The sequence below is a fragment of the Pelophylax lessonae genome (genome assembly GCF_965119305.1).
Source record: "Pelophylax lessonae genome assembly, chromosome: 5".
In the NCBI taxonomy this organism is placed as follows: Eukaryota; Metazoa; Chordata; class Amphibia; order Anura; family Ranidae; genus Pelophylax; species Pelophylax lessonae.
In genome coordinates this window covers 518,775,437-518,791,398 of record NC_138772.1, presented here as the reverse complement: position 1 = coordinate 518,791,398, position 15,962 = coordinate 518,775,437, and the positions used below count along the sequence as shown (strand labels likewise).

General features: G+C 39.8%; 1 protein-coding gene across 1 annotated transcript in view; it reads left to right on the top strand.

The window, feature by feature from the left end:
* The window catches only part of LOC309555380 (uncharacterized protein), a 274,470-nt gene that overhangs the window by 46,248 nt on the left and 212,260 nt on the right, over positions 1-15,962 (top strand). Inside the window, exons 4-6 of the mRNA XM_082257368.1 lie at positions 1,023-1,109; positions 5,562-5,712; positions 9,260-9,418. Coding sequence (XP_082113494.1) covers positions 1,023-1,109; positions 5,562-5,712; positions 9,260-9,418 — 397 coding nt within the window. The remainder of the gene's footprint in view (positions 1-1,022; positions 1,110-5,561; positions 5,713-9,259; positions 9,419-15,962) is intronic.

Genomic DNA, 15,962 nt, shown 5'->3' with positions numbered 1-15,962 from the left:
TTGTCAGGTCAGAATGACAGCATAGCACCCCTACTGGATCACTGATAAGAACAGATACTACACTTGATTTTAGCCAAAAGGAAGCAATATTAGCCCTATTAAAACTCATTGCTTTGTTACTGGGGTGTTGATGAGTTGCGTCAGTGAAGGGAAAGTGTGACATCCCAGCAGCTCCTCAGGAACTCTCCGCTACATCCGTTTTGTGTGTAAAGGCTTTTTATGGTCCAGTCACACATGTATGCTGTGATAACGTGTTCATTCTGGATGGCACCCCAACATACCTGATGTTGAAGATGTTTTGTAGCTTATCCAAGCCACCTCTTCAGTTCTAACGAGTGTCAGGAAGAAAACCCACAATTTATATCCATGCAAGGAGCAATGATACCTACTTAGATTCATTCATTATGGAATGTGCCAAGGAAGATGTTATTGTCCAGTAACAGAATGGGAGGTGTGAAAATTGTGGAACCTGTTCTAATTACGTAATCCCATCTTTGGTGTCAGGAAATCTGCATAGGTGTTACTCCTTCAAATGTGTAGCTGAAGGTGTGAATTATCAAATCCCCACGGTAGAGATGTTAAAACGGCATTACATGTGGGAGATATTTGTGGCTTGGATAAGCTACGAAATGTCTTCAGCATTACAGGACAGTTCCAGTTGAATGTAACCATAACCAACCACCACTAGCTTTATAAAATAAAAAAAAAAATATATAAGCAAAAAAGCCTTATTATCCACCATAGCAAACAGGAATAAAGAAAAATGAGATCAGTGACCTATCTGCCTGTACTGTCTGGTCTGGCCTGGTTTATACCATCCCTGGCCATACACAAAGCAATATATACAAATACACAATAAATGTAAAATATACACAGATACTGTAAGAGACAAAAAGGGATGCCAGTGAAAGTATTATTTCCTTTTAGAGTAAGATGTAAAGCTTTTCTTTAAATATAAAAAAATAAATTGTTTTGTTGTCAATTTAGATGCGCATGAGTAATACATTTGTAATAAATTGCAGATTAATTTTGAAACCATCGAACAGCTCCTTTCCAAAGGTTGTGATGTAAATGAAGTTGACAAGTATGGACAGACAGTTATGCATGAGGTGAGACTGAAGATATAATTATCTTCATATACTCTTTACTTGATGAAATGCATGCGGTTTACGTACCTAATGGCCAAAAAAGCATAAGCCCTCACTGCATTGCAGCACCTTTGGCCTTGTTGTGGAGACTCCACAAGTGTTCTGACCAAGAGCTTAAAGTGGACCTTGATGCAATTTCCAACTCCACTGAAATACATTTTTGACATGTCAGAATATACATCAACAGTATCATTTTTTGGAAAAGCTCCACCAATTGTATGTCTGATGATAGGTACACTTGAATTTGGGACCCCCACAGAATTTCTGCATTCCAGTTGATCTAAAAAAAGCTATGCCAAATCTTGTGTCTACTGTAGCGGCAGGCCAGTTGGAAGTGTCAGTCTTTGGATTATATAATATTCTTCCAGTCACCAACAATACACTTAGTTACATAGTTACATAGTTACATAGTAGGTGAGGTTGAATAAAGACAATAGTCCATCCAGTTCAACCTGTGTAGGTGTGTGTGACTGTAATCATCTAACATAGCCCTTTATCTCCTGATCCTTGAGATGTAAGTCTAAGAGTCTTTTGAAAGTCACCATACTACCCGCAGAAACCACCTCTTGTGGTAGACAATTCCACAATCTTGTAGCCCTAACAGTAAAGAACCCCCCACGTTGCCTGAGGTTAAAACGCTTCTCCTCTAATCGCATTGTATGTCCTCGAGTCCTCATGCAATTCCTTCGAATGAACAGCTTTTTTTCTAAGCTGAGATCCCCATTAAGATATTTATAAATTGCTATCATGTCCCCTCTCAGACGTCTCTTCTCCAGGGAAAATAAATCGAGCGATTGCAGCCGCTCTTCATAGGTAAGGTCCTCCAATCCCCTAATTAGTTTAGTTGCCCTTCTCTGCACTCTCTCCAGCTCCAACACATCCCTCCTGAGGACTGGCGACCAGAACTGGACAGAATACTCCAGATGCGGTCGGACCAGAGTTTTATAAAGTGGAAGGATTATAGTCTTATCTCTGGAATGCATCCCTTTCTTTATGCATGCTAATATTCTGTTGGCTTTGGAAGCTGCCGCTTGGCATTGCATGCTGTTGCCTAATCTATCATCAACCAAGACTCCCAGATCTTTCTCCATTTTTGAGTCCCCCAAGGGTTCCCCTCCTAACATGTATTGTGTTTTTATGTTTTTGGTCCCCAAGTGCAAAACCTTACACTTCTCCACATTAAACCTCATTTGCCATGTCGTTGCCCACTCCGTAATTTTGTCCAGGTCATTCTGTAGGATATCTGCTTCATGCTGTGCAGTTATTGCCCTGGCCAATTTTGTGTCATCTGCAAAAATTGATAACGAACTACTGATCCCGTCCTCAATGCTGTTTATGAATAAATTGAACAAGGTTGGTCCCAGGACTGAGCCCTGGGGCACCCCGCTTACTACCTCAGCCCAGTCTGAGTATGCGCTGTTTATTACCACCCTTTGGACACGGCCTTTTAGCCAGTTCCGTATCCAAGAGCAAACCCTGCTGTCGATACCTGCAGACCTTATTTTATAAATTAAGCGCTTGTGGGAAACTGTATCAAACGCCTTAGCGAAATCCAAGTACACCACATCCACTGGTCTCCCCCTATCTAGCTCACAGCTCACTTCCTCGTAGAATGCTAAGAGATTGGTTTGACAAGAACGCCCATTTGTAAACCCGTGTTGGTTACTACTGATGATGTTGTTGTCTTTAGCATACTCTACGATATAGTCCCTTATCATCCCCTCCAGAAGTTTACATACTATTGATGTCAAACTGACAGGCCTATAATTTCCCGGGATATGTCTCTGGCCCTTTTTGAATATCGGAATCACGTTAGCCTTCCTCCAATCCCCTGGTACATCTCCTGTCCTAATACTGTCAGCAATACACTGCTTATATTGATTTGCCAAATGTAGGCACTTTTGGTATTTTACACTAGTGAGAACATTTTTCCGATGTTACGCCCTACCAGAAATGTATAGTAACTAAGTAGAACTACTTCACTACTGTACTTAAGTACCGAAAGGCGGTATCTGTACTTTCCTAGAGTAGAATTTTTTTCTCCTACTTCCACTTTTACTTCACTACATTTTTTCGATGATTTCAATACTTCTACTCCGATTTTTTTTTTGTGCTGCATAGTTACTAGTTACTATTATAAAAATTACCACTGCCAGAACAGTAGATGGCAGGTTTCATGAAGCTCAAAACATGTGTATTATCAGCGCATACGAAAATAAATGCTACTGTATGTATAAATAAAAGCTGCATTTGAAATAATAAAAAACAATATGATGTTCAAACTTTTGACTTCTTTCTTTAATAACTACATAACACAGTACTTGTACTTTTACTTTCAGTACTTGAGTAGCATTTTTTTTCTCAAAACTACTGGTACTTTTACTTTCAATACTTGAGTAGCAAAATTTAAAAAAAACTACTAGCAATACTTAAGTACAAAAAATGTTGAATACTTTAATACTTCTACTCAAGTCACTTTTTGATCGAGCACTTGTACTTTTACTCAAGTATGGGTTTCGAGTACTTTATACAACTCTGCGCCCTACTAGAAAGAGTGCAACACATAATGTGTATCCATATTGGGTGTTGCAGGAGTATTGATGTAAAAATCCCCTGTTCCCTTGAGGTTTTTTGACTCTTTTTCTCTTTTTTTAAATATATTCTTTCCCCAATTCATTCTCAGATGTAGCATTTTACTGGAAGAGAATGTGTTCTAAAAAGACAACCCAACCCAATCCATTGAAATACTCTGAAGATATATAGGAATCGTACATTAACCCTTTCATGATTCATTAGCCGAACCCAGCATTGTTTTTTTTCTCTGGGAAGGCCTGGCTACCTGGAAGAGCCATGAGAGACATTTACAAATAATTTAGCTTTAAGGCAGATTTATTCTCTGCAAGCACAGTTGCCAGTTGCTGACATCTTATTTAATATTATACAGGATTTATATAGCGCCAACAATAGGAGAAATTATTTAAGTTATGAAGTGAGACAGTAGAGTTAAACAATTCAGGACAAGAGGATTATGAGGTCTCTGCTCATGGAAGCCTACAATCTTAAGGGGACGGGCAAGTGATACAAATGGTAACAACTGTGTGGGGATGATTGATTTGATGAAAAAAATGAAAGTGAAGTTGTTAGGTGGAAGTAGGATAGGCTTCCACGAAGAGTTGAGCCTTTGGGTATCACCTAAAGGCAGACTGAGTGGGAGATAACCAGACAGATTAGGTTAGAGTTTCAGAGTATGGGAGAAGCTCTAGAGAAGTCCTGGAGGTGAACATAGGAGGAGGTGAAGAGGGAACTAGACAGCAGGGGGTCTTGGGAGGAGCAAAGTGGACAGTTTGGGTGATATTTTGAGGTGATATTGATAATATACCTTGTAACAGAGTTGTGGAAGGTTTACTATGTTTTTGTTATGGAATTATAATTTTATAAATTGGGTGAGGGGAAGCCAACTGAGGGATTGGCAGAGACTGGACGATGGACGGTTGGAAAGATGGCTGTTTTTGGCAGTAGCATTTAAGACAGACAGAAGAGGGAATAGCCTGTGTAGAGTTAGGTCAACAAGAAGTGAATTGCAGTAATGAGAGGTAATGAGAGAGTGAATTAGTAGCTTGGTGGTACCATTTACTGGTTTCAAGAAAATTGCCTACCACCACTCCAGTCTCTGTTAATCTGAGGTTATTAGAATGGATCACATGGCTGCTGTCAACAGGCACAAGATGTCCTCTGACTGCAACTACATGTGCCCCCTCCCACCTGTGGCTCCATCCTAGAAGCCAAAGCTGGACCAAGTCTAGAGCAACCATAGGGGTGTAACTGTGACCTTTCAAACCCCAACTCTAGCCAAAACTTTTCATTTTGTTTTAGATTATAGTTTAGAGTGGAGAGGGGTTAGAGCTTTTGTTGGCTTTTATTGCCATCTAGTTTCATTAGCCAGTTTCCAAGCCTGTTTTTTCTACTTGCATGCAGTAGGGATATAGAGTATATAGAACGCTTGTGTAGTCATCAGACTTTATATGGAACAAAGATGCGCAATGACTTCCAACTGTCTTTAATGGCCACCTGTAGCCAGCACAGCTCAGGTCGCATGGTTCTATACAACCCTCAGAGCCTAGATACCTTATGCAACTGTTAGTTTTCTCCCACATATTACATACTGTACACTGTTCTCCCATTAGAAGGCACAGTTTTTGATTATTAAAAAAGAATAACGCTCACATGCAAAAGAAATGACTATCATATATGAAGACAATCCATAAATAAAAACGGGGATTTTGTCCCCCCATATGGCCATATCATGCTCAAGCCCACCACTACGTCAAAGTACCCCATTGTCAGTGGGTCCTACACTATCCATAAAAAAGGATGAAGTTTTTGATTGAAATGTTTTGCGTCTTTCACACTTAGGTAGCCAAAAGCTGGCACATTGAAGTCGCCCAGTTCTTGATTGAGCACCAGGCTAACGTAAACAAGGCAGACCAGCATGGCGTCACCCCTCTACACGTAGCAGCTGCTGTGGATTACCCAGATATGGTCTCCTTATTACTAAAGAGAGGAGGTAACATAACAGCATTGTCACTTTAGAAATGAATATAAGATTGTGGTATGCAGATAAAAAAATAACTAACTCTAAAATCTATCAATGGATATTTCTGTACGTTTTACGATCTACGGGTTTATCTGATATTGGTAGTAAAAAAAACAATTTATATAAAGTAGATTACAGGGTATGTTTAAAGTACTGTATATCTAAAGCAGAACTCCTGCTTGCTTTTTTCTAAATGAAAGTATACGTTTACCCTAGAAGTAATGATATTACATTAACCAGCCATATCCCAGATAGGAAGGATACCTTTCCATACATCAGTGTCAGTGTTGATTTGTAAGTCTGTTAACTTGCTGCACATTTTCACTGGCAGGTTGTACACTTGCAGAGCACTTGAAGTACAAGTTCTAGTGGACACTTTTACAATTTGTAGCTAATTTGCATGGTGAGTCTCTAGAAAGAGCAAAGTTGCAGTGGTGAGTCTACAGCAACAGCTCTGCAAGTCTACAGTATGAAAATTCAGCCACAGTGACCTCTGTGGTGGGATGACTACTGCACAACATAACTGAACGAGAACTTACAGCAGACTTGCAAAATGTTTGCAAAGAAAGTTGATCTGGAGTCATGCAATTTGGACTTGCTGCAACAAACTTGCGAAGCCTGGCAAGTCTTGCAATAGCTTAGCAAGTCATTTTCAAACTTGCATCACAATTGCTTGCTATCTGGGATATTAAATGTACCTTATGGAATATATTGTGCCATATTAGTTTTTTTCATGCTCCTGTTTTTTTTTTCTTCAGTGCTTGAAAATGCAGGCTAGTTTCAGCAACACTTTACTAGTCAGGGTGTTTCTCTTCCTCTCTCCCCCTCCTCCTTTCCATACTATCCATGTCCTGTAATAAAGGTGCTTTTCCACTGCATGGAACCGAACGGTTCGGCTCGCTTTTGTGCTTTTCCACTGCTGGTACCGCATGGTATGGTGTAGGAACGGTTCGGTACGGTACGGTGTAGGAAAGGTTCGGTACGGTACGGCGGTGCTTTTCCACTGCATGGAACCGAACGGTACGGCTCTCAAAAACAGTACCTACTCGATTGTGGTTCCAAGAGGTACCATACCCGGTACCATATCCCACAATCCTTTGCATGCAGTCACTACTAGCCACTGATTGGTCAGAGAATCCCACCCACCGCGTTGTTATCCCACCCACTTAACTTTAGTACTACTTTATTGGAAAAGCAAACCATACCGTACCGTACCGAACCGTTCCAACACCGTACCATGCGGTACCAGCAGTGGAAAAGCAAACCGGGCCAAGCAGGGCCGAGTAGAGCCGAGCCGGGAATTGCAGTGGAAAAGTGCCTTAATTGACAGGATAAGGATGAAGTCACATCAATTAAAGAAAATGTATTTTGACATAATATTTGTGTGGACATTTTTCTATATATTCTGTTAGCCTTGGAGAAAGAAATCCTGTGGGAGAGATCTCAGGCATGTAGAGGCAAGGACTGGACTCTGATGGATCAGAGATCACCCTGTGGGTTGCAACTCTGTGTCCATGGGGGTGATGTTGTAGGTGATGGTTCACACATCCACTGGTTTCATGCCCCGAATGACTTGTGATAAGTGATCTTTGCATCTTTTGACCTAATTGCAGCTGGTGGGGGTGATCTCTGGAGATCTTGGAGTTAGGAGAGCAGCTGATGGGGATCTTTGAAGATCCATGGAGGCTTGTCTTGTCTTGGAGCTCCCTCTGTGAGTCCTGTGCTCCATGTTTAAGACCTCTTGGAACTAAAAAGAGATTGCAGTTGCCCCAGAAAGTGGGCCCTCCAACCACCTTCTAAATTCCTGCCTAAATGATAGGGGTCAGAACAGGAAATAAGGGGAAATCCATACAAAATCATACATACTGTGACAAAGAGAGGGTCTGTCACTGGGAGAATATGGAAAATGGGCACAGGATTCACATCAAGGGTTAATGCGAGGTTCTGGACTATCATTTTTCCAGATTCTGTAGTTCTGGTTTGGAACTTTCAATCCTGTGACTGGAGTTTACTAGGTGCCTGCTATCTGTGTGAGTACACAGGTGTGCAGGGTCATTATATACTCAGGGTTGAGGATAGCTCATAGCTCTTAGTTTGGAGACATCTTCCAGTTTGGAGAACGCTCTCTGTGAGGGAGACAGAAGGTCACTCCTGAGGTCCGGGGGCCCCACAAGGTTTAGGAGTGTGTCTATGGGAATGTTTGACCATTCTTCCAGAAGTGCATTTGTGAGGTCAGGCACTGATGTGCTGATGTCTTAAGAGTTCCCTGTACTGGAAATAATGGACCAAGCCCAACCCCTGAAAAACAACCCCACACCATCATCCCCCCTCCACCAAATCATTTGGATCTGTGCCCAAAGCAAGGTCCATAAAGACATGGATGAGTGAGTTTTGGGTGGAGGAACTTGACTCGCCTGAACAGAGTCCTGACCTCAACCCGATAGAACACCTTTGGGATGAAATAGAGAGGAGACTGTGAGCCAGGCCTTCTCATGCACATTGTGGACCTCACAAATGCACTTCTGGAAAAAACGGTCAAACATTCCCATAGACACACTCCTAAACCTTGTGGACAGCCTTCCCAGTAGAGTTGAAGCTGTTATAGCTGCAAAGGGTGGGCCAACTCAATATTGAACCCTACAGACTAAGACTGGGATGCCATTAAAGTTCATGTGCGTGTGTAAAGGCAGGTGTCCCAATACTTTTAGTAATATAGTGTGTGTATATATATATATATATATATATATATACACACACACAGTACTTCACAAAAGTGAGTACACCCCTCACATTTTTGTAAATATTTTATTATATCTTTTCATGTGACAACACCGAAGAAATTACACTTTGCTACAATGTAAAGTAGTGAGTGTACAGCTTGTATAACAGTGTAAATTTGCTGTCCCCTCAAAATAACTCAACACACAGCAATTAATGTCTAAACCGCTGGCAACAAAAGTGAGTACACCCCTAAGTGAAAATGTCCAAATTGGGTCCAAACTGTCAATATTTTGTGTGGCCACAATTATTTTCCAGCACTGCCTTAACCCTCTTGGTCATGGAGTTCACCAGAGCTTCACAGGTTGCCACTGGAGTCCTCTTCCACTCCTCCATGACGACATCATGGAGCTGGTGGATGTTAGACATTTGCGCTCCTCCACCTTTGGTTTGAGGATGCCCCACAGATGCTCAATAGAGTTTAAGTCTGGAGACATGCTTGGCCAGTCTATCACCTGAGACCTTGTTACACTAACGAGTCACGTGACACCAGGGAGGGAAAATGGCTAATTGGGCCAAACTGGAGCACACAGAATGTACTGCACAGTAACCAATCAGCTTCCAGGTTTTATTGTCAACGCTTATTTGAACAAACTTAAGTTAGATGCAAATTGGTTACTATGCACAGCTTGTCCAGATTCTGTGTGCTCCAGTTTTAGTAACCCCCCCTCCATTGTATACTGCTTTCTAGTCTTTATATTTTGAGTTTGGAATTTCAATCACACTAACCCTTCAACAGCTAACGTTAATACTGTAACGAAAGCGAAGCAGACCCCACTTCACTATGCTGCAAAGTATGATGCCGTTGGCTCCCTGAAGATACTAATAAAGAACAATGCTGACCCTACTGCTCGGGATCACAAACAGCGCACCCCTCTTCACTTGGCTGCAGGACTCGGTAAGTGTTGGCTACTTGTGGCACCTGATGGAGAATATGTTAGGTTTACTAAATAAGAATTGCACTCAAAACTGATATTTCACCTTTGAAGAGTTATTACAACCCAAAAGCTGCAGTCACACCTGAACGTTGTGTTTTTGAGCGTTTTTTCAAGCGTTTGTATGCGCATTTTTGAACGTTTGTGTACAGCGTTTTTAAAGTGTTTTTGAGTTTTTTAATTAGCCAATAGAGAAAAATATTATCATAATTTGTTGCTATGATTTTCAGCTTTTTTTTCACTTTTATTTATTATTTTTTTTAACTTTGTAAGGGTTTAAAGGTTAGGGTTAAAGGTTAATGTATTTATTTATTATTGTTTATTTACTTTATTTGTTAGATTAGGGGTTAAGGTTAGGGGTTAAAGGAGTTGTAAAGTCAGGAAGGTTTTTTTATCCTAATGCATTCTATGCATTAATATAAGAAAACCTTCTGTGTGTAGCAGCCCCTCTAATACTTACCTGAGCCCCCTCTCTGTCCATCGATGTCCTTGAGTCCCTTGGCTGTCCTGGGACTCTCTCTCCCCATTGGTTTCCATGGCTGTCAATCAGTCAGTGAGCCAATCAGGAGAGAGAGGGGCAGCGGGGCCGAACGGCCGCTCCATGTCTGAATGGACACACAGAACAGCAGCTCGTTTTGGGTGCCCCCATAGCAAGCTGCTTGCTGTGGGGGGCACTCAACAGGAGGGAAGGGCCAGGAGCAGGAAGGAGGGTCTCAAGAAGAGGAGGATCCACGCTGCTCTGTGCAAAACCAACTGCACAGAGGAGGTAAGTATAACATGTTTGTTATTTTTGTTATTTTTTTTTTTAAATGAGACTTTACAATTACTTTAATATTAGGGTTCGGGGTTTAGGATTAGGGTTAGGGGTTAATGTTTGGGGTTAGGGTTAGTTAGTTAGTTACCTTATTAGTTTACCTTATTTCAAACATGTAAAAAAAAAAAAAAAAAACATACAAAATAAAATACGTAATTTCATTCACTAGTAGACAATCACAAAACAACTAGTTACAAAAGAAGACAAAAAAATAACTATAAAAAATAATTTAGTTTACATTTCCGAAAAGGAATGAGAGGAAGTACAAACTTATCTAATCCCACCCCTTCTCCAATATTAATAATAAGCTATTCAATGTCCTATCACTATAAAGTCACACAATAAATAATAAATTAAATATAATATACTAATTTCCAATATTCTAATTACACAATCATACACATATATGCATATATACATATATACATATATACATGCACATACACACCTAACCAAAACTAATAATAATACAAAAAAAAAAAAAAAAAAACAATATTAATAAACAAACCATAAACACACACTAATAGTTCAAACACCTTCATTTTATTCTTATACCTTGAAAAAAATAATTTTTTTATACCTCTTTTTAAACTGGTTTATGCTTAAACTCCACATTGAAACTGTTCCACAGTTTCTCTCCACAAATAAAAATACAGAAGCTTTTCCTAGTTCAAACAAAAAAGATCAAGCGCCCAGGAGATCAATGGTTACGCAACCAAAAGAGGGAATCAGAACAAACTGCTGTCAATCAGCTGCAGGTGGTCCCACATACAAATAGGAAAAAGATATATCAGCCCATGTTTGTATTCCTCTCTTATTGGCTAAATAGTATCTTCTGTGTGTCTAAAGCGCTAATGCATCACAGTGTCTCATAAAATTAACATAGTCATCATGTCTAAAAAAAAGTATTTTGTTGAAAAACTTCCCACACAAAAGTGCCAGGTGCAATGTGTACTGTGCAATCAAAAAAGTGCTAGTGCAAAATAAATATCAAAAATCTCTGTGCAAGACAATCAAACCCAATAAGTGTGTGTATATATATATATATATATATATATATATATATATATATATATAAAATATTGAAAAACTATATATAAAAAACACAATTAATTTGTCAAACTCATGTGAAACATATAAAATATAATAAAAAAAAAATCTTAAAAAAACTCTTTGTAAAGTCCCAAGTGCGTATAAAAGGTGCAAAAAGTGCAAAAAAGAAAACATATCTATCAAATGGTATAATTTCTTCAGTGGCAATGAGTGCAAGAAAACGCGTTCTGCGAAAACGCACAATTATGTTTAAAAAAAGTCACTTATTTATTTCAAACGATTAACGTATAGTACACTCACATTGCATAGTGTCTACCCGACACTGAGGGTTAAACGTGTTTGTCCTTCACTCCGGCTGCATCTCCAAGCCGCGAGTGTAAGGTAGAGCTATGCGGCGCTGTTCGGCGTCCTGGCCCCGTCCTACTAGTTTCGTCACATGACGTCCTCACGGAGCGGTAGGTAAGTGACGTTTTTTAAATGGAATTACGCTATTGGGATTCTTCCTTTCTTTTCAATCTTAACCTTGCCCATCCCTGTGAGCAAACTTATATGGAAAGTTTGGAAAGATCAACTTTTGGATTTATGACCAACCTGCTGGATATTATAAATGCAAATAAAGGCGCAGTTGCTGGTTTAAAATTGGACCAGCTCTCCATCTGGTGAGTCAGTTTGTGGGATACGGTGGAAGGATCACGTTGGGTGTCTTGCACGCTTTGTCACAGAAGAAATTATACCATTTGCCAGATATATTTATTTTTTGCACTTTTTTCACCTTTTATATGCACTTGGGACTTTACAAAGACTGTGCTTTTAAGAACTATTTTTTCATTATATTTTTATATATGTTTTATATGAGTTTATTGACAAATTTTTTATATATAGTTTTTCAATATTTTATATATATATATATATATATATATATATATATATATATATATATATACTTATTGGGTTTGATTGTCTTGCACAGAGATGTTTGATATTTATTTTGCACTAGCATTTTTTGAGGACATACATTTTTTGATTGCACAGTACACAGTGCACTTGGCACTTTGTATGGGATTTTTTCAACAAAACTATGCGCTGATATATCTTTTTCCAGCTTTTCCTAGTTGTCTGCGCAGAGTATAAAAATTGAATATTCCTCTAAGATTATGAATCCTGTCCCATAAATAATCCGCATTGCTTTCTTTTGCAGTATGGTCAATGTATATATTCCCGTTATTATTGCCCCAAACCTCTGCACAATAATTAAAATATGGAAGAACTATTGAGCAATGTAAAATACGGAGTGATTTATAATCCAGAACATGTAGGTTAGGGGTTAATATTAGGGTTAAGGGTTGGGGTTAGGGTGTTTTTTTTTTTAATTCTCTTAATATTTATTTTGTTGTTTATTTATTTTCATTTAATTATTGCGTTTGAGTAAAAAAACACGCAACAAAATATGCTAAATCAAGTGATTCAATGCATTTTTATGGAACAAAAAAATCCTTCCAAAATGCACCAATGTGCCCGATTCAAGATATAAAAAAAGCTCCAGAACTTTTTTGAGTCTTAGGCGTTTGGCTTCAGGCGACTTGGAGTAGAGATGTATGGAAGAGCCCTGGGGCCATCATAACATTTTTTATTTCAAAGATTTCTGAGCTTGAAATTTTATTATTTTTTTTTACCGAATTCGGAGTTTGAAAGTCAGAATTATGGGTTTGAAAGTCAGAATTCTGAGCTTACAAGTTTGGACCATGCTAAAATTTATTAAGCACAATTCTGAGATTTAAAGTCGGAATTCTGAGTTTAAACTCAGAATTCTGACTTTTAATCTCAGAATTGTGTTTGATAAAATTTTAGCATGGTCCAAACTTGTAATCTCAGAATTCTGACTTTCAAACTCAGAATTCTGTAAAAAAAAAAAAAAGTCAAGCTGAGAAATCTTTGAAAAAAAATGTTATGATGGCCCAGGGCTCTTCAATTCCATAGAGATGTGAACCATCTCCATAGAGAATCATTTTTCTTTTTTTCTCTTCCAGCCTTTTGGAGCCTCGAGCTTCAGCCACAAAATGCTGAGGTGTGAATGGAGTCAAAGGGATATTAAATATATATTTTGTGATATAGGTGGAGTCCGGTGGGTTGATTCAGCCTCCTGTTTCTTATATGGTTTGGATACTTAAAAAAAAATATCAGTTTTGAGTGAACTCACCCTCTAACCCTTTCGCTGCCAGAGCCGTTTTTGCATTTTTTGCACGCGTTTTAGAAATCATTTTGGTCTGAAGATTAGTTAAACCTCCAAACAACGACAAACTTTGGTACCCAAAATTTTCCATAGGTGGCACTACAGGTCAACAGGTCATAAGGTTAGAATTGACCAAGAATAATTGCATTCACTCCCAAAATACGTTAATCGTGTAGCACACTCAATGTATTTTTTTTCACAGAAGTTTCCAAAGTGATAGCATTTTGTTATGAAAGATACTCTTTAATGAAATATTGGGGGGTCCCAGCTGTCTTCCACCTAAAGCAGAACTTGACTATTTTTAATCTTTATTATGCTACTATTAGTATATAGTGTAGCAGGGTGACCCTGTGCCAGTGGGTAAAATGGTGGTTTACGCCAGATTTTGTTGGAAGCGAATGCGCTAATGGCACAGGTGTGTAGTGGCTTCATATGAGAGCTTGATTTAGAGGTCAGGGCCCCACCCACCTGAGCAGGTCAGTATGTGAACGGAGCTGTGAGAGGTGCTGCTATGCACCATGCTGTTCAGGTTGGGACAGACCAAGGCCCGAGGCTGAGAGAGTTGAGGTACAGCATCTGTGCATGAACACTGGGACGTGTTTGACGGTCAGGAGGACCACTGCGGTACTAATCAGACCAGTAAAGCTGTCACAAGAGAGCTAGAGGAATATGTTTATTGCATTGATGGCAAGCATCCCCTGAGTGGGAAGACATATCTGTATGAACTTTTTAATAAAAATGGGTAGGAAAGCCCTGAAAATGATATCTGGTGTGGAGTAAACTCACTGTTTTGGCACTACTATTGAGCTAAGAAACCCCAACGTGTCACAATAGATAGGGAGGTACTGCATATTATACACTGCCTGGCCAAAAAAAAAAGTCACCACCTGGAATTAACTAAGCAACTAACTAAACTAAGCATGCAATAAGTAGCTTATTGGATATCCTATTGGATAATTACTGCATGTGCCCAGAGAATGAGGTCAGCTGACTATCTGAATATACTGAATGACCAGGTTATTCCATCAATGGATTTTTTCTTCCCTGGTGGCACGGGCAGATTCCAAGATGACAATGCCAGGATTCATCAGGCTCAAATTGTGAAAGAGTGGTTCCTGGAGCATGAGACATCATTTTCACACATGGATTGGCCACCACAGGGTCCAGAACTTAACCCCATTGAGAATCTTTGGGATGTGCTGGAGAAGGCTTTGCACAGTGGTCCGACTTTCCCATCATCAATACAAGATCTTGGTGAAAAATGAATGCAACACTGGACGGAAATAAACCTTGTGACATTGCAGAATCTTATTGAAACAATGCCACAGCGAATGCGTGCCGTAATCAAAGCTAAAGGCGGTCCAACGTGAGTGACAGCGTGTTTTTCTTGGTGGCTACTTTTTTTTTGCGGCCATCCAGAGTTTTTACTTGTTTTAAACTTTGTTGTGCCTTTCTTCAGTTGCTTCCTGGTTTTTTAAATAACAAGCATGTTATTCTTACCTGCTCTGTGCAAGAGTTTTGCACAGAGCAGCCCCGATCCTCCTCTTCTGGGGTGCCCCGCCAGTGCTCCTGGTTCTTTCCCCTTATCCAGGGCCTCCAAGGCAATCTACTTTCCATAGGGGCACCCGTGCAGGCGTGCTCCCGAGTCATCCTGCTGAGTCTATTGACACAGACCCGCCCCCTGCTCCCGTGTCACTGGATTTGATTGACAGCAGCGGGAGCCAATGGCTCCTGCTGCTATGAATTTATCCAATGAGGACAGAGACAGCAGCTGGAGCTCGTGCATACCAATGGAATGGATGGGCTCAGGTAAGAAAAAGGGGGGCTTTGGGGGCAGCTGCAACAAAGGTTTTTCACTTTAATGCATAGAATACATTAAGGTGAAAAACCTTGAGACTTTACAATCCCTTTAAGGCAGTGGTCCTCAACTCTGGTCCTTGGGGCCCACTAACAGGCCATATTTTAAGTATTACCTTGGGGAGATGCAGACTAGATTACTGCAATCACTGAGCAGCAAATGAGATCACCTGTGATGTAATTTAGTTATATTGCAAACCTGGCCTGTTAGTGGGCCCCGAGGACCGGAGTTGAGGACCACTGCTTTAAGGAAATGGAGTACAGAACGCACTTGATTCGCTTGGTAGTGCACGTTGCTACTGTCACACCCACCATAGGACACATCACATGACATCATTCAGTGGCAGTGAAAGGGTTGAAGGATAATCGCACTTTTGTTAAAAGTAAATCATATATAAGGCCATCCACAAATGGGCATTATAGGCCAGGAGCTCTGACATGAGTCATGAAAATTGTTTTTTTGAAAATAAAGTATATTGGGAAAATGTCTGAATGATAAATAAGACATATAAAATTGACTACTTCACCACAAGCACCGCAATCATTCTGATAT